Consider the following 24,857-nt stretch of genomic DNA (forward strand, 5'->3'; position numbering starts at 1 on the left):
TCAAGATGAGATCTCGAATTTGGGATCCCGAACAGCCAAGAAATTCCAAACGATTCTATTTCAGTGGTTAATTTTTGTATTTTCTTCAATCATAAGTGTAATTTCTTGAAATTAAAAGTGTTTTTTTTCCAGAACTGCAAAAACAGTCACATTAGGGAGAAATAGTGTGTGAAATTCGAGATTTTCACCACGTCTGGAAATTTTAGAAAATTTTCTGACCTGGAAATGGAGATTTTTTTCAGTCCTTCTGCAGGCGCTTTTGCTGTCTAGTAATCTAAGATAAAAAGAAAGATACATTAGGAAAAGACCAGTGTTGTAACGCAGGAACAAAACTGTCTTTTTTATTTTTACTTTCCTTTTCGTTGTTGCTGTTGCAGCTGCAGTTGTAAATATTACAGTCATGTAATTACCTAACATGGAACTACAGTTTTTCTTTTGTTTTTGATGTTTTGCTAAGTAAGAGTGACATGCACATGTCCCTTGTAGGATGCCAGGATTCTTTCTAGGTGTGCGTTTCGATAAAAATCACTGAGGGGGATATATATATATATATATATATATATATATATATATATATATATATATCTTCTCTTACTGTTTTGTGAAGCAAGCTGGCAACACTGGTCTTTTATCAACTGAAGGTCAAGGCAACTTTCGTACTGAAGGATCTGAAATTGTAGGGTCTGGACACACAACTAGAGCAGTAAGTGATGTTTGGTTTACTTGTTATTGATTATTTTTTATAGAATTACATCAGGTGTAGTACGGTACTCTTTTTAAGGTCGAGATGTGGGAAATGTAAGCAGCGAGACTGAATATCTGCAAAATCAAGTTAAGGCTGATTTGGTTTATTTTACTTCGCGTTTCTGCCACAGGTGGCTAATAGCGAATATAAGAATGGGTGATGATATGATGAAGTTGATGAAGGGACACTAATAAAGAACACTCATGTCCAGACCGGGATTCGAACCCGGGCCGGTCGCCGTGGTGGAGTGGTTAGCACATCGCACTACGGCAGCAGTGGTCCCGGGTTCGAATCCTGGCCTGAGTATGGATGTTTGTGAGTGTCCATTCATCAATTTTATCATATCATCACTCATCCCCATCTTCGCAAATTAGCCAAAAATGGCACAAAAAGCGAAGTAAAATAAAGAAAAAGCAATCAATCAATTGAACCCGGAACCCCTGGCCTCGTAGCGCACCGTGCTAACCAATCCGCCACGCCGTTAAGGCTGAGAACAGAATTTAGACAATGTTCAATATATATTACTTTGTGACTTTTCTCTCAAGACGTTAACCAGGGACTTCAGTACATATAAAGAAAGAGATATAAACTTTCTTTCCTAAGAATCCAGATTCCCTGGATTATTTTATTAGAGAAATTAAGTTCTTTAACTAACTGGGGATCGACTCAACAGAACTAGTTTGTGAGAAGCGTCGTGGTAACTCCGACATCTTGAAATCAAGCGGTCTAGGGTTTCACCCCGGTGGCGGTACATTGCACATTCCACATTAGGCCCGGTCCCGATTAGCCTGTCTGAGCATAAAGTGGACTTGAAACGAATGAACGCAAAACAAGCACCACTCTTTACACACGTGACGTTGTCCTTGGTCTCGTCTTGGTACAGTGGCATATCTGTGCTAATCGCTTGTATGTTTCAAAATTAATTTTGATTAGATTGTACGGCATCTTAGTGTTATCTAGGTGCACTTTCATTCAAGGTAGCCAAAATCTATTTTCTATAAAGATCAGACATAAGTAATGTGCTGATAAAGTAATAATTGAAGTATACTACAGACACTGGAATATTATGATGAAATAAGTACTTGGATGGGAGTCCTGCACCGTGGCCATGCGGTAGGCGTCATGCTTTGGACTCCGGCTACGGAACGGGCGCAGGTTCGAGTCTCCTGGTTTGGGGAAGCGTAACAACTATTCTCCTTAGATTTCGGCCTTTGCATGGGACCGGTGGCCACCCCACACCGTGAGCTACGAACGAGTAGCGTAACTCGGCCATGAAAACCTACAACAACGACTGGGGGTTCGTCGTGCTGACCACACACCACCCCGTAAGTGCTTCAAGAAAGTGTTTGAAATGTGCAATATTTTTTACATTGGAGAAATTTATTGGAACTTTTCCCTTGAAGGTATGCAACCCCCATGAGCAAGAAAAGGAAAAAAAAACCGACGTACTTAGACGTGTCAACCTACACACTAAAAATGCATTTGGCACCCGGACTATATTATTTTACAAGTCATGAAAATGAAAAAAATACTTTGGCCTTGCTGACATGTTCACACTTGAGTCCACTATTTTAATAGAAACTGGATTCGCCTTGCTTCATTTCTACAAACATCTACAAAATGTTTGTGAATAGTGCTTTGTCTTTGTGTACTTTTTCACGATGCACATAACGAAACAGACTTTTAAGAATCCCGAACAGTCGAGAAATTCAAAAGGATCGTACTTTAAGTTTAAAGTGCAAAAGCGATCACTTGAGGCGGAAATAGTGTGAAGAATTCTAGCTTTTCACAGCGTTGGAAAATTTCGAAAATTCCCCTACTTGGACCGGGAATGGCTAATTTTTTGAATCCCGAACGTCCAGATTATAAAATTTCCCTTAGCAAACGCGTCTCGGCTAAATGTTTTTCGACCGACACGCCCCGAGTTACGGCAGTAAAAATAATTATATTGTCTCTGGAAAAAAAACGTTGTCTCGTTATTTTTTTGGGCATGGCAGTTAATTGCTGTAACTTTTCGAATTGCAAGAAGTTTTCCAGATATCTCCCCTTGCAGACGTCCTTCATGGTCACTATAACAATTTGATTACTTAGAGGCTTTTCGTGGGAGTCAAACCTATTAGTCCTCTTTGATTGATTGATTTAGTTTATTTTGTGTCGCTTTTGGCAAATCGTGAAGATGAGAATGAGTGACGATAAGATGAAGTGGATAAAGGTACAATCACAATCATATAATGATGACACAACACGATCCCCAAAGCGGATTATACTGGCTGTCAGACCGGACACTAGAACCAGTATTTTTAAAGGTCCAGGAATTATAAATAAATTCAATTCCGACAAAGGAGAGAAAATCAGCAAGCGTAAATGTTTTCTGGACCGTAAAGAAGCTTTTTATCTGTAAAGTATTTCAATTCAGTCCAGGAACCTTTTTCCGGCTGAATTTAAATAAGGTACACGAACCATTTTTCCGGCTGATTTTAAATTCGATCCAGGAACATTTTTTCTGATCAATTTAAATACGGTCCAGGAACCTCTTCAACGAAACAACACGCAACTTGTACCGAATTTGAAATGTGTGAGAAAAAAAATTCCGGTCCTGCAGCGGAACCCAATAGAACCCATTAGAGTGTATAGGTTCCTGGACCTTTAACAAACCCTGGCCAGAGCATCGCTTGTCTGCAAAATGCGGTCCAGGGAGTCCTACGTGGAAGGGAGGTTGACATTTCGGGTGTCTCCGAAAAGGGTCACTACCTACACACCTAATAGTCCTCTATCACCGCTTTGTAAGCGAACGTTTCTTTTATTCATGGTGCATTTAAAAAAAGAGAGACATGTGATTACGTAGACAGCAGCTTCTCAAAAAAAAATTCATATTTGGAGAACCGAGAAACGATTTTCCAGAACTAACGGTGCTTTCTAGATTCCCAGATGTTGTATGATTGTAAGCTAAGATGGTTTTGCGCACAACTTGAAATTATTACTTTCGGAGCAACTTGATTGTTAATGTGGGAGAAATTGTCTCCTTTTATTACAGGTTCCAAATTCAAAATACGAGATGAAAGAAAAGGATATTGTGTTTATTGGGTAAAATTATTATTATACTTCATTAGCACAAGTACAGTTATAGAGAAGATGTTGGCCTCCGTGATGTAGTGGTTAGTAACACAGTCTTATCCCAAAGAACCAATTTCGCGATTACTAGCCAAAAGTTGCACAAAAGCGAAGTAAAATATACCAAATTAATCAATCAAAGAACCAACTTTAGAATCGCATGCAAAACATTTTCTTATTATCTGTTATCTGTTATAGTTGTATTTAACTTGGACAACAAATTATATTAACGTGGATATGATGAAATAAATCTGTATTGCAGCTTCATTAAATTATCTTCTTTTAGTTCCCATCAATGATGTCTCTACCGATATACACTGCGGATGCTTTCTCCAAATCTCCATTCGGTGGAAACCCAGCTGCTGTTTGCTGTCTTGAAGAGGTGAGTGAAATTTATAATATCGGAGGGAAGGGAACGAGAAAGTAGGTAGCTTTCAAGTGCAACAGATAGTTTATGTTGACTTCCATAATTTTAATTTATTCTGACCTCATTTAGAATTTCCTGCGCAAATGTTAATTTCCTGTAGGGAGATATGTTTAAATGATTATTTGATTTCATTTGAATGTATTTTGTTATTTAGCGTCGCTTTTCGGCCATTTTTAGTGAGCATGAATTATAATATGATAAAATTGATGAAGGGAAACTCACAATAACATCCATACCCAAGCTGAGATTCGAACCCGGGACCCGGGATCTAACAGTACTGCGTAATTTTTTTTTATCATTTTCAATTAAGAAAATGATTTATCTGTCTGCTACTGTGACAAGCAGGGTAAGGTACACGAAACAACCCGTGCCCACATCAGGATAACTGAAAGTCAATGAAGTATGTTGTATAATACAAGATCAGCAAGGTCTTTCATATCATTCATATACTTTATCTTTGAAAGAACTTATAACTGATAATATTTGTAACTGAAATAAAGGTGATATATGCATCGTTTGGAAATGTTTTTTGCAAATTTCCCATCTTCGTTACGAAGCTCACTGCATGTAGTACTACAGAAAATGAGGTTGAATCACTTTCAACATAGGAACTGCTTTATTGTCTTTAAAGCGATGGTCCGTTATGAGCAAATTGTGTCTATCATCCGGTAAAATATTGATACTTTGAACCAGCTTATTGGTTTCGTAAGTCTCTGTTCCTGATAGAATTCGTCAAAATGCTTCTCTATCTTTTTTATTATTTTGTCAGAGAATTCATTGAAATCTTCTACGTGAAACAAATTTTCGGCGCTTCTTCAAATGAAGACATAATAACAAGATATTCTGTTCGGAATGAGTTAGAAGTGTGCGTATTTATCTGCTCCAAGCCTTACGTTGAACAGTGAATAACATGAAACGGAAAAATTCAATATTTTCGTTAAGTCCAATGGTTCCTTTTCTTCTCCTTTGGCTTTCTGCTTGTTAGTACAGGGTGTCCCACGAACGGCGCAACTGGGAATTAAGAGTGACGTTACTTTGTAACCGAAACCTGTACATACATAAGTCATACACCAAATGTTAGCCCTGTCCAAGTAGATATTTTTAAACATAGAAACAACAAACGGGGTGCAGTGTTGTTCATGCAGTGTTGCCAAATGTAAGTGAAAGTGTAAATTTATTTTTCCACAAAGCATGGAAAATTGCATGTCAAACATTCGTACGGAAATTTGGACGTCAATTTCCACCTTGGGTAGGTGGACTATTTCGCCATCTATAGTTCAGAGAAGAAAACCGATCGTTTTCGCGTATAGCCAATCCTGAAATGCCTCGTAAAGGTGTACCGGTCCAAATGGGTGTTTTAAAAGAAATTATGAAGTACAGTGGCAACACTGTTGATGTTTGAAGGCAACAAAAGGTGTGTTTAGTGATGGTGTATGACATGGAAATACTGGAAACAGGAAAAAAGGAAAATGAAAATTTAGTGATGGTCTATGACAGGGGTTTCCAACTGGCGGCCCGCGGGCCGCATGCGGCCCCCGTTGCCTTTTTGCGGCCCGCGAAGCCAGATTGCAAAAAAACATTAATATAATTTATTTTTATTAAAATACGTTCTATTTTTACTGAAGGAACGAAAGCTCTGTGAAGAAAGACAATATCACAGGTAGAATTGATTTGGCAGTCAATAATGATCATCAGAAGAATCTAAAGTGGCGTAACTTTCTCTTCACACCATGCATTCCATCCCTTCGCTATGTGGAATGAACTCCACAGTTTCCGCGAATGCTTCATTCACTCTTTGTGTTTAGAAACAAACTGCAGAGCGGCGCTATAGAGATCTGTTTTATTACGCACTACAAGGCGCTGTACTACGCACGAAGTACGAAGAGATTTCCAGTGTTCCAACTCGGATTGTACTGCGACTGATTGTTCAAGTTTGTGCAAATATCGAAATGAGCAATATCTTCAAAAAACGTAAGATTGAAAATGAAAATAGCTTCTCTCCAATTTGAATTGCGTGATTTGCAAGGCGATGTAGTTCCTTCAAACTAGGCAAGAAAAGGGGCCAGAGTTTTTCAAATACCTTTCAAACGAAAGCTTTCCAAACCTTCGTAGTTTTGGGCAAAGAATGACATCGATGTTTGGCAGCACATACACGTGTGAAAGTGTTTCTTCTTCAATGAAGTTCATCAAGAATCGCTACAGAAGCCGACTCGCAGATTCTTCACTGCTTCACCTTCTGAGACTTTCAAGTACAGAAATTCAAGTGGACATTCCAACTTCAATAAAAGAAGCACATCGACCACAATTTTCACATTGAACACTTACTATGAAGGATTCTTATTTGTATGGTGTGTTTTTCATTTCTTTCAATTCATCCATAAGTATTGGGTTTTTGTGAAATAAATTGTAATTATACAATTTTGATTTGTGATTCCATTGTTTCTATTGCCTCATTTTAGAAATTTAGGTCATGCGAAAGTACTACATTTTCAGTTCAGTGGGGGGTGTAAGGGGTGATCTTCCACGTAGTACACCCAAATGTCAACCTCACTTCCACGTTAGTACACCCTGGACTGAAGACTAACGAGGCTCTGGCGACTGGCCCCATGGTCAGTATAATTTTGTTTGTATTGTCCTGTTCTTTTGTCCTTATGTGTGCTGAGTGCCCCTTTACAGCCTCAGCTTTTAACGAAAGTCAGAACATTTTAATATTTTATGATTTTAGTTGCAACGATAGAGTTGTTGTTTGTATCGATAAGGGGCTGGACCCCGTATAATGTGACGGGTGCAAAATAGCCTTAGTGCTGACGCACCCACAATTTTAAATTCAAATTCAAATTCAAATTCAGTTCAGTGGTTACATACAATTTTTGTAATTTTTAGTCCCCCCCCCCCCGAAAAAATTCGGCCCGCCAATCAACTGCTGGATATAATTTTGGCCCTCGGACCTTTTGAAGTTGGAAACCACTGGTCTATGACATGGAAATACTGGAAACAGGAAAAAAAGAAAATGAAAATTTCAGTGCAGTACTTTGTTTAGAGTAGCTATGTGAGTTTAGTAGCTAGTTTACATATTTCTAAAGTACAGTAAAACCTCGTTAATCCGGACTAATGGGGGGATAAGTTGACCGGTTTAACTAAAGCCCGGATTAACTGAAATAACCTAAAAGAACAGTAAAAAGTGCATTAAAACACTCCGTTTATAGCAACCAAACACGTTTATTATTATGGTGTAAAACAATACTGTACATAGAATGCAGTACGTACATACGCGATACTCATATTATGAGATTATATGATGAGATAGAAAAGTTATGTTATTTAGTTACTAGTAATCATATTAAAATGACTATTGTCCAGTGCTGCTTTGAGTTTCTACTGACCTTTCCTACAACTAGGCGTTAACATTGTACTTAGGAAACAATGTGCTATATTGTATAGTTTATTTACTTTACGTTTCTCAATACGTTTATCGAGACAATGACAAAGGATGATGAAACTGAAAACAAATGCATCCCTTCGTGAAATTCTAACTAGCACAAGAGGCTACCACAGAATAGTAGAACGTTAGTACTCTTATAAAAATTAATTAATACATTTAGAATTGTGCCTTTAAGGGTTATTGCAATTATATATATGAGAGAACCACTCTTAATTTCAGGATATATCAGATGAACTGAAACAACAAATTGCATCTGAAATGAACTTATCAGAGACAGCATTCGTCACAAAAACCAGGCCTCTTGATAACTTCCAATCAGCTGGCAGATTTGGTTTGAGATGGTTTACGCCAGCCAATGAGGTTCCCATATGTGGACATGCAACCCTCGCTACTGCTGCTGTTCTATATCAGTGTATCGGTCAGTAAGAGTTTTGTTCTCATAAATAGATGTAGGATATTAACTGAGAATATTGGTCAGTAAACGAAAGCAAATAAAACGGACAAACTGATCATCAGAAACTAAAAACTTTCGTCTCAGGTTTGAGATAAAAATAATAAATATAGGGGAATTTATATTGTCCCTGATTCATTACGAAGCAAAGAACCACTCAAATTCCTTAATTTCTTCAGAAGATCAAGGCACAGAGAGATAATGATTCATTTCTTTAAACAAGATATTAGTTGTAAAAGTGTATCTATTATATGAAGAAAAACATGGCTTCTTTTTTGATAAAAGCAAGTTTGAAATGCTCTTATAAAACTTTCTTGTACAGATCTTCCCATTGCTGTGTACTGTAATTGATGGTTGAAACGGAGACTTCTATATAAGACAACAACAAGAAGTGGGTAGTGACATAGAATTGGTTTGTGTGAATGAAACTCAACACCTACTGATTTCTTAAGATTTGGAGAGCACGTGCTGTGTGAGGAAGCTGGGAAAAGTTGTCTGTCTGTCTGTGTATGTACACATGGATCTATAAATGTTCCCAAGTCTTAAAAAATTACCACGTTCAATGAGATGCAAGAACAATGCGATCAGGCATGGAGAACCTACATCATTATCACCATGTGTATAACTAAATCTCTAAATGTTAGTCATACAAAAATTTAGTAAATGCTCAGGTCTTTGAGTAATTGTAACCGGAAAGCAATTAATTTTAAGATCGGTTACAGCAACTCAGTTATTTTCAAGCGATAATCGCACAGTTACTTTTTCCAACACTGGAAATCTACGTGCACAGAGAAGTGGTGATTGGAATCAGTGGCGTGCTCAGGATTTTCGAAAGGGAGAGGTTATGTATACTTTTTCTTGGTAGTCAGCCCTCATTTTGTCATATTCTCCCACCTTTCACATTCTTTTTTTTAGGAATACTAGGCGACAGGGGAATTATATTGCTTATGGTATAATAACATTTTGCTTAGAATAGAGATTACTAATTTGTGTAATTAATTAAAAAGCTCCATGACTGTAGTCCCAGTTGCAGATACCGAAATCTCCAGGATCAATAGTCGCCAAAAGTAGCGTACATTGTTAGAGAAACTATTTAATAGAACCTAGAATAGAGCTGACAAGATTGGAAAAGTCGATTTGTTAGGTCTCTTTCAGTCCATGCTTTGGTCTTACACCGACTGTTGACACAAAAGTAAAAATAAAACAGGGAAGTATTGATACAGCGTCATGGCAAGGTTTATCACAGATGACTTCGTAGCATATATTGTTTCTTTTAAAAGGAGGGCGTAAAGGAGAAAGTATCGTAAAAGCAGATACCGTCCTTGCTCTGAATAGAACTTCGTATCCCTGAAAGTGACCCTGCTTATCAAAGTTCTTTTTTTTTATTTTGTCTCCGCAGGAAACTCGAATTCTAAATTGGAATTCGACACCAAGAGCGGAGTCCTGACGACCCGCAAGGATGAAGCCGGCAGAGTGGTTATGTCCCTCCCCTTCTACCCCCCGGTGGGCCTTGGCACTGACGAAGCCAAAGTTGAGAAGCTGGTCAAAGCAACTGTTCAGGGCCTTCCGGTGCAAGAAGTCAAGTACTCAGAAGGAATAGGAATGCTCCTCGTACGGTTAAAAGACTCTTGTTCAAGGTATTTTTCAGATTGCTATCTATCATTTAGATTTCAACACAGCCTAAGCTCAGGTTACAGAAGATGGCAAAGCTGATACAATAAGAGTAGTCACAATCTTTTACGTGTTGTTAGGTAGTCCTTTTGCTTATTTCTTCAATGAAGAGATTATAAAAATATGAAAGTAATGTGGAACACAGTGTGAAATTGTGCAAACGTATAAAAATGATAACTGCTTCTAGGACAGATTCATTCTGTGATTTTGCCGCCCCCCTGGCGGAGGGGTTAGCACAGAACGCTACGACGCCAGGGGTCCCGGGTTCGATACCCTGCCTGGGCATAAATTTTTGTGAGTGTCCATTAATCAATTTTATCATATCATCACTCATCCCCATCTTCGCAAATTAGCCAAAGGGTAGCACAAAAGCCGAGTAAAAAAAAGCAAATCAATTAATAAGAAAGGCAAATGGGCAAGAATCAGTACATTATGTATAACACTTTAAAAATATGCCCCATCTGAATTTAGTTCATTTGCAACAATAACTCTACTTTAGATAGAGGTTTGGTAAGATATTGCAAAAAAAAAAAAAAAAGGACAGCACTGTTATCAGATGAGACTAGTGAACGTTATACTAAAATCTTAATATGTTTGAGAGTAATTTGACAAACACTTTTATGTCAACGCAATTGTCACATTATAACAATGTCCATATAATCCATATTCTAGTTTTCGAACGAGGCGAGACTCCGCTAGAAGTTTTATTCTCACGCTGTATTTACATTAATTTCTGCGTTCGCTTTTCTTTCTTTCCCACTTCTTTTCATTTTGTTATCCTTTCATAGAGCAATAACTAGGGCAGGAATAAGGACTTTAGTTTTGCTATTATTCATTTTCGATATTACTTCGCGTCTAGTGCTTGAGCGTATTTGCCTTCGCATGGTGGAATTTAAGCGAATTCAAAACAGTTCAGGATTGAGGTCAAAATCACAACGAGTTTCAACTCAGAAATACAAAAAAATGACCAATAAATAGAATCAGTCACAGTTGCAATATCCCTGTTGCAAATAACTAATGTGTAGATATTTTACTTCAACTTGACAGATAAATAATAATAAAGTCAGTACTATTTAAAACGAAATTCTGATAGAATATAGATTGTTAGTAGAGTAATCATGTTCCTTCAAAGTAATATTGGTACGAGGCCATTTATTTTTATTAATTTAACCACAATGGTAAACCTATTTTGATGATGTTTTTGCCGATTTTATACTAATGCAAATCTGTATTTTTTCATCTCGTACTTCGTACGAGTGTCATAATTTCTTTCGAGTTAAAGTACATAACACCCACACCTACACCCACACCCACACATACCCACCCACACGTTATGCAACAAGTTATTATGCAATGTTTACGCAATATTATGATGACTCGTATCTAGCGTATTGTTGGTTATGACGTAATGCGATGATGTGTTGTCTTCTGATTGACTTACTGTTTCGGATGTTTTCATCCGTGCTTAGGTTACTTAAAGGGTTCTCGCATTACAGATCAGTCAGTATCGTGAGAGTGGTTGAAGAGTATGGATGTGTTATTGCAGTGCTCCTCAGTAGTCAGAGAGGGGGCACGAGCAATCACCCCCCTCCCAAATCTAACAATTTCATAGTGAGCTCTCTTAGTGTAATTTAACTGAAAATCATGATTTTAGCTGATTTTGTTTTACGCAAGAGCTTAAATTCCAATTTTATTGTATAAAAATTCTAAGATTTAGATAATTTCCCCCTATAACACCCAATTTTTTAAAGTTTCACTTTTTTTTCAAATAACTGTAGCGAAATCTATTACTTTTTTTAACTGTAAAAAATAATTGTCTCTCATGAGTCAATTTTAAAAATTTTGCAAAATACCCCAGTATACATTCGGTCCATTTATATCTGAACCGAAGATACCGTACTTGCATATTCTCCAGTGTTATGATATTGTTTGTGCTTGTAACTAATCAGTAACATCATGGCGGTACAAGAAATATACAAGTTTAAGATATTCTAGTAATATTTTGGGCCCTAACAATTAGCTACGTGAACTCGAGAGCGCTCTGTCATATGTCTTCAGCTAATCGTATTACTGCCGGACGATATATAAAATCATTGAGTAATGAAGCTTTTTTCCAACAAGTATATTTTTTTGCAACTAGATGGCAGCATCTAGTGTTACTTACTTCTTTCATGTTCTCTAAGTACATTTATTTGCAACTAGATGGCATCGGTGATATATAAATCACTGTGTAGGAAGTATTTTTTGGGAACCTAAGTTGCGTCACATGCAAGAATTCTCGTGTAAGCTAGTTTTTTTGCTCAGACAAATCAATAGTTTTGTCACAAGAATTCTTTGCATTCCTGAGTTTATGTGTGAAGATTGACGTACTTACGGGGGCGTGTGAATATTGAGGAATTAACCTGTTAAGAATGAAATGAATCTAAGTAAGGTCATAGGTTTTCGTAGTGTTTTTTTTTTTCTAATTTTAAAAAAAACTTTTTTCTTAACCAGTAACTTTAACCAAATTGAATACTAACAGAAATGTTGGCAAGAATTCTCATGTAACCTAGTTGTTTTTACTCAGACAAATCAATAGTTTTGCATTCCAAACATTCCCCGAGTGTGTGTGCGGGTGTGTGTGTGTGTGTGTGTGTGTGTAGATATGACGTCGACCTGTTAAGAATGTCACGTCAATAATACTAGCTTGGGAATGTCACTATCTTCCCTTTTCTCTATAAGAAAAGAGAGAGAGGATCATGTAACTTGCTTGGCTAAGGGGGAATTTCCTGAGAATTCTTTCCATTCCAAACATTTCTGTGTGTATGTGTGTAGAGATTGATGCGCTTATGTATGTGTGTAAACATTAAGGCATTGACCTGTTAAGAATGTTACATCGATAATACTGTCTTGGGAATGTTATGCCCTTCTCTTTTCTTTATAAAAAAGAGAGAGAGGGTCATGTGATTTGAGCTGAATGGCTGTCTAAGGTGCAATTTCCCAATTACTTGTTTTGTCACAAGAATTCTTTGCATTCCAAACATTCCTAAGTGTCTGCGTAAAGATTGATGCACTTACAGCTATGTGTGGTCATTAACCTGTTAAGAATGTTGAAACGTTGATATAGGAACGATAGAACGTACTGTCATCCTCATCTTCACGATTAGTCAAACGTAGCATTCATTCGCTGTTCATATTTTCCGTCCTTAAATTCTAATAATTATGTATTTTATCTAACAATGGATTAAATTAAATACCAAACATTATCGAGAAGCAATTCTCACATCATTAAAATTAAATATTAACATTATAATAAGTGTCCTTGCATAGCCATTCCAGTCTTCAAACTGCTTCCAACGGCTTCTGCTTGCTTTTCAATAAAATCTAAGTTATGTGCTGTTCAATTTACGGTGCTAGCATGTCTCACTACTACACAAAAAATCCTACAGGAGTTTATTTTTCCTGGAGGTCTGAGACTCACCAAAACCCATATAATACTAACTATCCTCATCGTTGCGATGTAAAAAGAAACATGAGTGTCTGTGTTGTAAGTAGAAGAGCCAGAAAATCGCATGTCACAGCTTTTGATGTTATCTGTAAAAAGCATAACAAGAGCAAGAATCATGTCGGAAATAAACTTGTAGAAGGCGAGGCTTGCATCATGAAGCCTCGAGGATGGCAGTTTCTAATTAGCTCCGTATTAACCAACTAATTCTCTAATTCTCTTGCCTTCTTAAACCCGAAGGTTTAGCAACAAAAGCCTTCCATCTCCCAATTTTGTATTTAATTCTGTGCAAATCACATGCCTGGAAGCTTGCGTGTATCACCCTCACTGTTTATTCGGCTTTTGACCTTAACTATTGATCATGCATTTTTATTGCATGTTTCCCATGTCAACACAAAATATATATTTTTCTCTTGGATTAATTCCGGGAACTTTTCTAACGATGGAAGCGGCCCCGGCGCCCACCCAGCGTCGAATAACATGGGTACCTGGGGGAAACCCTGGGGGGTAAAGGCGGTCAGGGGCGTGATGCTGATCACATCATCCCCACTCACGACCGGATCAAGAAAGTGTGGGGCGTTACCCCCACACCCCCTATACGCTATCATGGCGTGGTGCTATGCACAGGGGAGCACTTTACCTTTTTTTTACCTCTTGGATTAATTTTAACTATGAGGATGAGAATTTAAGAAAGGCTAGAGAGAGAGAGAGAGAGAGAGAGAGAGAGAAAATTCCATAACAAATAGCTTCTAAAATTTTAAGATATATCCTGCCATATTCTACATATTCAACGAATTCATTTGATTACAATGCAACAACATTTTATTATGACGTCATATGTTTCAATATTTTCATAGTCATCCAAACGTTTGACAAAACATTTTTTTTAGTTACGAAGATAGGAAGAGAAAAAAAGTGGTTGAATAATTTCTAGAAGTATTTCTTAATAGGAGACAGTGTTTTAATTTTTGCTTGTATTTGCTCTCTTTGGGTTTAAGAAGTCTAGAGAGTTAGTTAGTTGTTTTCCACTGCACTATTTGAATTTTGAATAATCACATGTTAGTTATAAACGCATCATTGACATCCTGTCTGATCATATATGTATTTGGGTTGAAGCTTCGTATCTGACCGAAACATTTATTTTCTTCTTTTTCTTGTTATCTGCTTTCTATATAGAATATTAGAAACAACACATTTCCATTAACAGTATTTCATGTTATGCAAAACATTTAAGTTGCTACACCATCAGAAATGTGATTGCAACAACATTACCACTACGTCATCCGACAAAAAGCCAGAATCGGTATTGTTATATTTTATTGCTCAGGTCATTTCTTTTTTAATATGTACAGCTATAGGTGAACATAGTAACTTAAGCCCTCAGAGTCGTAAACCAACAAAAGTACACCTCTGTTAACTGCCTTGTATGGGGGTAGAGGGGACAATTGTAGCTGTTGGTGCAATACACTTTGAAGTTTTGTTTGAGTGCCACACATCAATTTCATCATAATTATCATTATTCATCCTCATCGTTGCCATTAGCTAAAATTGCCTCTTCTTTTTTACAAATTTTCGTACTGATATCCGTACACCCTGGGCCTTAGCAGATTAACAGAAATCGTCTGAAGTTTGAACTCGTGACCCCTCCTAATACCGTTGCAAGCTTATTTGTGATTGTTCTCCTCAATTATTCAAAGTACCTCATTTTCATATTCAAATACACACAAGTGAAGAGGGTTCATATCACATTAGTGATTTTAAATTGTATTCTTGGGGTCATGCATACAGTTTCTAACATTGTTGCCTGATATTAAAATAAGCGAAAACACACTGCTATTCTTAATAAAAAGAAACATCCATTCATTGCCAGATTGTACGTACACCTGTATAGGTCGAGGTTCATAAGCCTCTTTGTGATTATTCTCCTCAATTATTCAAAGTACCTCACTTTCATATTCAAATACACACAAATGAAGGGACTTCATATCACATTAGTGATTTTAAATTCTATTCTTGGGGCCATGCACACACTTTCTAACATTGTTGCCTGATATTAAAATAAGCGAAAAAACAATGCTATGCTTAATAAAAAGAAACATCCATTCATTGCCAGATTGTACACCTGTATAGGTCGAGGTTCATAAGCCTCGTCCATCTCATTCCAAGGACTGCATATTTTGTATACAGTTTATAGTGGCATCACAACACAAGTTATAACTCATTATTAAGTCTGTTTAAAAAAATCGTCAGTAAATATGAGAATTCTTGCTGTGAAATTTTTATGCTGTTTAACCTAACAGGATTCGAATCCCTGAGGGAGCCAAAAACTGAGCTTTTGCATTCCATATTAGCAAAACCTTTATATTTATAACCTCAATTTACTAATCGGAGAATTCCCCTTAGCCAAACCAATCAGCACATTCACATAACCTCCTATAAAGAAAGGGGGTGGAGGTCATGCTTATTATTTATGTAACATTCTTAACAGGTTAATGACCACACATAGCTGTAAGTGTATCAATCCTTAATCAGACACTTAGGAATGTTTGGAATGCAAAGAATTCTTGTGACAAAACAAGTAATTGGGAAATTGCACCTTAGACAGCCATTCAGCTCAAATCACATGACCCTCTCTCTCTTTTTTATAAAGAAAAGAGAAGGGCATAACATTCCCAAGACAGTATTATCGATGTAACATTCTTAACAGGTCAATGCCTTAATGTTTACACACATACATAAGCGCATCAATCTCTACACACATACACACAGAAATGTTTGGAATGGAAAGAATTCTCAGGAAATTCCCCCTTAGCCAAGCAAGTTACATGATCCTCTCTCTCTTTTCTTATAGAGAAAAGGGAAGATAGTGACATTCCCAAGCTAGTATTATTGACGTGACATTCTTAACAGGTCGACGTCATATCTACACACACACACACACACACACACCCGCACACACACTCGGGGAATGTTTGGAATGCAAAACTATTGATTTGTCTGAGTAAAAACAACTAGGTTACATGAGAATTCTTGCCAACATTTCTGTTAGTATTCAATTTGGTTAAAGTTACTGGTTAAGAAAAAAGTTTTTTTTAAAATTAGAAAAAAAAACACTACGAAAACCTATGACCTTACTTAGATTCATTTCATTCTTAACAGGTTAATTCCTCAATATTCACACGCCCCCGTAAGTACGTCAATCTTCACACATAAACTCAGGAATGCAAAGAATTCTTGTGACAAAACTATTGATTTGTCTGAGCAAAAAAACTAGCTTACATGAGAATTCTTGCATGTGACGCAACTTAGGTTCCCAAAAAATACTTCCTACACAGTGATTTATATATCACCGATGCCATCTAGTTGCAAATAAATGTACTTAGAGAACATGAAAGAAGTAAGTAACACTAGATGCTGCCATCTAGTTGCAAAAAAATATACTTGTTGGAAAAAAGCTTCATTACTCAATGATTTTATATATCGTCCGGCAGTAATACGATTAGCTGAAGACATATGACAGAGCGCTCTCGAGTTCACGTAGCTAATTGTTAGGGCCCAAAATATTACTAGAATATCTTAAACTTGTATATTTCTTGTACCGCCATGATGTTACTGATTAGTTACAAGCACAAACAATATCATAACACTGGAGAATATGCAAGTACGGTATCTTCGGTTCAGATATAAATGGACCGAATGTATACTGGGGTATTTTGCAAAAATTTTTAAAATTGACTCATGAGAGACAATTATTTTTTACAGTTAAAAAAAGTAATAGATTTCGCTACAGTTATTTGAAAAAAAAAGTGAAACTTTAAAAAATTGGGTGTTATAGGGGGAAATTATCTAAATCTTAGAATTTTTATACAATAAAATTGGAATTTAAGCTCTTGCGTAAAACAAAATCAGCTAAAATCATGATTTTCAGTTAAATTACACTAAGAGAGCTCACTATGAAATTGTTAGATTTGGGGGGGGGTGATTGCTCGTGCCCCCTCTCTGACTACTGAGGAGCACTGCAATAACACATCCATACTCTTCAACCACTCTCACGATACTGACTGATCTGTAATGCGTCTGCCTGCAAATCGTGCAGGAAGCAGTTCGTAGCGAGCTCCGATCTTCGCGTGAGAAGGCTTAGTGATCGAACTGTCCGAGTTAGCTAGGGCCGTAAACGGTTTGCTAGTGTTGTGTTAGTTTTTTTGTTTTTTTTTTCATTGGAGTGCAAGCGAGGTTTTGGCTACAATTACCGTGAGTCAGTGAAGATACGATGAAATAGTTCACGATGAATACACAAAGAGAAAACACCTTGAAATTTGTTTTCATTGATGTCAAAACGCGACCTACGTCATTGGATTTTCATCGATGGTTTCATGATGTCTACCAAGTGCCTACGAACCAAGTGCTCAGTTTTGAAATAGATTACTTTCGTAAGTGTTTGTACGTGAAATTTGCGTCAAAAGTGGTAGGAGAACGGTTACTAAATGATTTTGGTGCTGAGGTAATTTATAGTGACGTAGATGGTGATCATAAGGTTGAAGTAGAATGGGCCCACCAGCGACATGTAATTGTTAGAATCCATGTAGTCCCAACTGAATTAAGTGCAGAAGTGATAAGTCGTGTCATGAGGTCTTATGGGGAAGTGTTGAAAATCGAAGACGAGACATACTCTGCAGATCACATTTACCCCACTCGAACTGGACGTGTCTTGATCAAAATGGTACTACGTAAACCCATACCCTCATATGTAAACATGAATGGAGACTCCTATTGGGTAACATACCCTGGGCAGGTTCGTACCTGCATAGCGTGCTCCGAAGAGGGTCATGTAGTCGCACAGTGTCCTAAGCGTCGATCCTCTGGAAACCAGCCCCGCCGGGGGCCGGTTAATATACCCGCTGACAATGTCCCAATGGTATATGAACCAACTGTGCTACCCGTACGGACTAAACCAAGAGATTCAGCTCCACCAGTTGCAGAAGTCCCTGCGTCAGGAGATAACAATGGAGGGAACACGGATAGCCCCAGAATCACCGACGAGGAGACAGGTACCAGACAGGAAGTTAGTGTGAAGAATGCACCAACAGGAAGGGAAGAGATGGAGCAGCCAACATTGACCATTTCGGAGGAGATGCATCACATACCCCCGCCCCCACCCCCAAGTGCTTTGTTCGCGGAGGCAGAATTCCCCGTAGTTACCTCTCCTAGGAAATCACGGTCAAGATCTGTATCAAGGTTACGCTCAGTGGCGAAGAGTCCATGGTGCTACGTAGAAAGAAGAAGAAAAATAATGAATGCGTAAGTTCCACAATAGTTCATAACGAATGTAGAGTAGAACCTGGTACCCCAAAACAAGATGTTTCAAAGGTTAGTTTAACAAGTAATTCAGCAAATGTAACTAAAGAGAAACCTTCGACGAGTAACAAACTTACCCCAGATTTATTTAGTGGAAAGCATAGTTAATGCATTCTAGGCAGAAATATGAGTTTAGTAATGTTGAAGAAAGTAAGTAAGTTTAGTTTTCTTTTGTGGACAGTTATAATCATGCAAACATTTACCTTGGCATCTATAAATTTGAATCAAATGCGAAGTCAGACCAAACTAATTGCTCTCAATGACTTTCTCATTAAATCGTCTATTGATGTGGCCCTCTTACAAGAGGTAGCCATAGACGATTTTTCTGTACTGAGCATGTTTAAAGTATACAACAATTTTACTCCTTTTGCACAAGGGACTGCCATAGCATGTAGGCGACACTTGGATTTACGTAATGTAGTGCCCCATCCCACGGGCAGACAAATAAGTGCCAAATTAGGCTCAGTGTTTCTCTGTAATGTGTATGCTCCGTCAGGAAGCCAAAACAGACGGGAAAGAGAAGATTTTTTTTCAACAGTTGTAGGGCCCGAGTTGACATCCCACACACTAGACACTATACTAGTGGGAGATTTTAACTGCGTAATTCGTTCACAAGATCAAAATCCAGGATACAACTTCTCTCGTGCGCTCTATGAATTAACGCAGGGGTTACAACTGCGTGACGCTTGGATACACACCAATGGCGAAAGTCAAGGTTACACACATATCACCTCCAATAGTGCGTCAAGGATTGATAGGTTTTATGTCGCACCCAGATTTCAGGAATATATAATTAGTGTTCAAAATTTTCCAGTATGCTTTAGTGACCATAGTGTTCCAATTCTCAAAATAAATTTAGATTTGATCAAACCCCGACAAGGTAGCGGATACTGGCTTTTAAATAGCACATTACTACGCAATGGCAGTTATGTCCAGCTAATCAGGGAAACGTGGAACGAACTCAAGGCCTCTCGGCCAGTGCAAAAGACCCTAATCGAGTGGTGGGAAACTCGAGTTAAGCCTAAATTTCGTCAGGTCAGTAAATTCTTCAGTGCAGAGGTTAGTAGAGATCAAAGAAACAAATATAATTTTTTGTATGCAGTCTTGAATGATCTCCATCGTTTAGCACTGCAAGGTAATTTCGATCGTCCCTATGCAAATGAAATAAAAGCGCAATTACTTGCTATACATAGGAAACGAAAATCTGCAGCAATAATAAAGAGCAAGATTCTTCCTATAGACCCAGACGAGCAAGCCACACTAAGTCACATTCTTCAAGAACATAAACACGCCAGGAGTCACGTTATTCATAAATTAACTTTAGATTCCGGTGAAGTTGTCACCAGCCCTCATAGTATACACGACAGGTTTTTGCAATACTATAAAAATCTTCTTGGTCAAGCCTTTAATCCAACAGAAACGCAATGCAATTTTTTGAACTACCTCCCTGCGCCACTGACAGTAAATGAAAGAACTGAGCTCACACAACCGTTTAGTAAAAAGGAGGTTCATGATGCAGTATTCAAAGCTCCGAGGAATAAAACTACAGCCGAAGATGGATTACCATCAGAATTCTATCAATGTTTCTGGGATCTAATAGGAGACGAATTAACGGAATGGGTCAACGAAGTGTTGACAACAGGGACAATAGGGAAGACCAGTAGCACGGGAGTTATAGTGTTAGTTCCCAAAAAGTCAAATCCAAAGTTCGTCACAGATTTTAGGCCAATTTCCATATTGAGCAGTGACATCAAACTTATAAGTAGGTGCATAAATCAGCGTTTAAAAAAATATATGGTTAAACTTATTGGCAATTTACAGTTCGCTTGTAATACGTCTCAAAGTATACATCACTTGCTACAAACGATAAGAGACGTAATTATTACCAAACAAAATAAGAATGCATCAGAGGCAATTCTATCTTTAGACTTTTCACAAGCATATGACAGAGTGAGCCACGAATATCTGTACAATGTCTTAGAAGCATATGGCTTCGGAGACACTTTTCTTAATTGGATAAAAACATTATATAATCATATGCTCCTAAAACTCAAAATAAATGGTTTCTTGACAACAAGTTTTAAAATGCGACGGGGTGTACTACAAGGTAGTCCCTTGAGTAGCACATTGTACGTTCTCACAATAGCCCCCTTTCTGTTTAGTATCCAGCATCATTTACAGGGCATTTCTATGGCTTCCACCACAATACAAGTTGGCAGTTTCATGGACGACGTCACGATTTTTCTCAAGGATGAAAGAGATCTGTACAGTGTTAAAAGCCAAATACATACTTTTGAGCTCACATCAGGAGCAAAACTAAACAATCGAAAGTCATTCCTGATGCCCCTTGGTAAGGAGAATCCTTTCACAAACAATACGGCGATCCCTGTAGACAAGAAAATAAAAGTTTTAGGTATAAACTTCTATGCAAATATCGATGAAACGATCGAAGCCAATAGTAAGCTTACGTGCGAGAGGGCAATATACGTCCTCAGAGTCAACAAGATGCGCTCTCTGAGTTTAAAAGCACGAGTAAGATTTATCAACGTTTTTGCTCTCTCTAAAGTTTCGTATGTAGCAAAAATCCTGCCCTTCAAAACACAGCACTTAGCCAAGGTCAACAAAGCTGTTGGCTGCTTTTTGTGGCACGATACAATTTTCCGGGTGGCAATAAATGAGGTCACGTTATCAGAGAAGACAGGTGGGTTGGCACTAATACACGTGAACACACAGGCAAGAGCATTGTTTGTACAGACTGGCCTTCAAACAGCGTTCTCACTGCACGAGTCAACGACCCAAGCATGTATACAGACGATAATACAAAACATTCCATTAGAAGCTCCCATCGATATCCAAAGTATCCCCAAAAGGTTTTTGTTTTATAAGGACATCGCTTTACAGCTATGCTACCAGTTATTACGACATGAGACAATTACACCATCCGTTAAAAAGTTATATAGTGAAATCAATAGTTTCAAGCACACAGTACCACGAATAGTCAAGGATTTCAATACACATAATTGGCCACAAATATGGGAAAATGTCTCCGCCAAACACCTTTCCAAAGCTGGCCAATCAATATGGTACAAAGTGGTTCATCGTGTTATAGTGACAAGAGATAGGACATACCAATATGGAATCAGTGACTCTCCTAACTGTATATCATGCAACGTGCCTGACTCTTTAGCCCACAGGATAACAAAGTGTCGCAACTCCTCCACGGTGTGGAACAAATTGCGAACAATGCTCAGTCGTATATGCCGCACCTCAGTAACAAAGTTTACGGATACAGATATAGTTTTTCCTGACTTCAATTTTTTTCCAACAACAAAACAAAGAGCAGTACAATGGTTGATAACAGAATACTTATTATATATATTTCACAATGACGAAAGCAGTTTTCAGAAACAATTCAGTATCTTCTTGCAAGAACAATATGAAAAAATTCCTCTCCAAGCAAGGAAGAAATGGTATGCAAATTTCTTATTAGTGCTTTATACTTAATTTAGGTCAAACAAAAATGTCAAGGTTAACCAGATAGAAATACAAATTGTAATAGCAATAATACACTTATGTCAAAAACAATGTAATTCCATAACTTGTACATCAGAATGAGACAAAAAAAAAAGAAAAAAAATTGCAGGTTCGAGTCCTGTCACGGCCGAAAATAACTTTTTTCCTCCCTATTAGTTACCTCACTTCGGTGGTGTCTGTGCAGTCAATAAGTATTAAAGTCACATGTTAGCGAGAGTAATTTCTTCAAACTGGAGACAAATACATCCAAAGTAGATACTATTAACAACAGAATTTTATATTATTTGCCCACATTGTCCTAATTATAAGCCTCTTATTAAAAATACAATACTTCTAGAGTATTTTGAAGCGTGGTCTTAAAAGTATGAGACTGGGTGAAGGAGGGGGGGATGCTTTATGGATAGAAGAAAAGCGTGTAAGGTATTTGAGGTGGGAAAACAGATAAATACATAGGAACGATTTCATTATTGTTTAGGTTCATTCATTTATTTATTAGTGCTTTATACTTAATTTAGGTCAAACAAAAATGTCAAGGTTAACCAGATAGAAATACAAATTGTAATAGCAATAATACACTTATGTCAAAAACAATGTAATTCCATAACTTGTATATCAGAATGAGACAATAAAAAAAAAGACATATGACAGAGCGCTCTCGAGTTCACGTAGCTAATTGTTAGGGCCCAAAATATTACTAGAATATCTTAAACTTGTATATTTCTTGTACCGCCATGATGTTACTGATTAGTTACAAGCACAAACAATATCATAACACTGGAGAATATGCAAGTACGGTATCTTCGGTTCAGATATAAATGGACCGAATGTATACTGGGGTATTTTGCAAAAATTTTTAAAATTGACTCATGAGAGACAATTATTTTTTACAGTTAAAAAAATAATAGATTTCGCTACAGTTATTTGAAAAAAAGTGAAACTTTAAAAAATTGGGTGTTATAGGGGGAAATTATCTAAATCTTAGAATTTTTATACAATAATAATAATAATCCTTTGCGCAACAGCCCATGAAGGGCCTGGGCATACTTACCGACTGCCGGTCTCCCTCCCAGACTTTCTCTCGTCACCTCTAAGCGTTAAGCTCTTGCGTAAAACAAATTTTCAGTTTTTTACACTTGGAAAATCAGATAAAATCATGATTTTCAGTAGGGTAAATGCTTCGTTCTAAGCCACCCCCGAAATTTTGGTTTACTTTTATTGTGTATACCTATACAGTAATATACTCAAAATCGAACTTTGACTGTTACAAAAGTGACACAATACAAGTGCAAAAAAAAAGTCAAAGCTCAAATTCCAATTTTCATAGTGCAAAATTGCTAATTTTCGAAAATCCCTCTATAACTTTTGCTAAAATTTTATTTTTCAATAATTAAAGCGAAGTGCTAAGTTAAAAATAAGTGCTAAGTTACCTCCGGTCTACTTCCGGTCTACTTCCGGTCTACTTCCGGTCCACTTCCGGTCTACTTCCGGTCTACTTCCGGTTTACTTCCGGTCTACTTCCGGTTCACTTCCGGTCTAGGCTATCGAAAAAAAAATAATTAAAAATTAAAAAAAAAATTAAAAATTAAAAAAAAAATTAAAAAGAGGAAAAAATTATATATAAAATAATTAATTACCTAAAATTTTATTGTTTTGAGAAGAATCCTAAAAAAAATTTTTTGTATTTATAAAACCTAAATTATAAAAATATAGATATAAATCAAAATTTTTCCTGATTAAATATAAAACGGAGAATTTATTGATTATAAATACAAATATTTTGCTATTTTCAATTATTATTTGAGAATTAGAAGTTGAGAGAAGAGATTTATTAAATAATTAATTTACCTAAAATTTTATTGTTTTAAGAAGAATCCTAAAAAAATATTTTGTATATATAAAACCCAAATTATAAAAATATAGATATAAACCAAAAGTTTACTGATTAATAAATTGAGATTATAAATACAAATATTTTGCTATTTTCAATTATTATTTGAGAATTAGAAGTTGAGAGAAGAGATTTATTAAATAATTAATTTACCTAAAATTTTATTGTTTTAAGAAGAATCCTAAAAAAAAGTATTTTGTGTATATATAAAACCCAAATTATAAAAATATAGATATAAAACCCAATTATAAAATATAGATATAAAACCCAATTATAACAAAATGAATAATCAAATTAAAAATCCAAACCAAGATATTTTATATCATGTTGTATATAATACAACACATGTAGATAATGAAGAATTAGATATTCCAAATTTTCTAGCTAAACTTAAACCTAAATTTAAAAATTTAATTTGTGATAAACTTAAACAATATTCTCTCAAATTATATTGTATTTTATCATCAAATTATATAAATCCTGGTAATAAAATAGAAAAATTTTATCATCAGACACATGTGTTAAAATTATACTATAATGATACTAATAATTTAGATGATATTTATGATAGAATTTGTGAAGAACTTAAGTTACAACAACAACAGTTCGAAAAACAAGATTCAGGTTGGTCTCTTTGTGATACAAACCATGAACTTGAATTGAAAATAGCAAAAAATGCCCCTCTTGGAGGATCTGGTTATATTAAATTACCTAAAGAGATCAGAAACAAATTTGCTGTATTAAATATT

General features: G+C 36.6%; 1 protein-coding gene across 2 annotated transcripts in view; it reads left to right on the forward strand.

Annotated features, from left to right (window-relative positions):
• The first annotated feature begins 665 nt into the window (after window positions 1-665).
• LOC146003254 (phenazine biosynthesis-like domain-containing protein 2) overlaps window positions 666-24,857 on the forward strand; it is an 88,065-nt gene continuing 63,873 nt past the window's right edge. For both annotated transcript variants that reach the window (XM_083141440.1, XM_083141439.1), the window contains exons 1-4: window positions 666-703; window positions 4,143-4,238; window positions 7,945-8,143; window positions 9,576-9,813. In XM_083141440.1, the coding sequence (XP_082997566.1) occupies window positions 4,152-4,238; window positions 7,945-8,143; window positions 9,576-9,813 (524 nt within the window). In that variant the 5' untranslated portion in view covers window positions 666-703; window positions 4,143-4,151. The remainder of the gene's footprint in view (window positions 704-4,142; window positions 4,239-7,944; window positions 8,144-9,575; window positions 9,814-24,857) is intronic.

Source organism: Lepisma saccharinum, chromosome 20 (genome assembly GCF_977018435.1).
Source record: "Lepisma saccharinum chromosome 20, izLepSacc3.1, whole genome shotgun sequence".
In the NCBI taxonomy this organism is placed as follows: Eukaryota; Metazoa; Arthropoda; class Insecta; order Zygentoma; family Lepismatidae; genus Lepisma; species Lepisma saccharinum.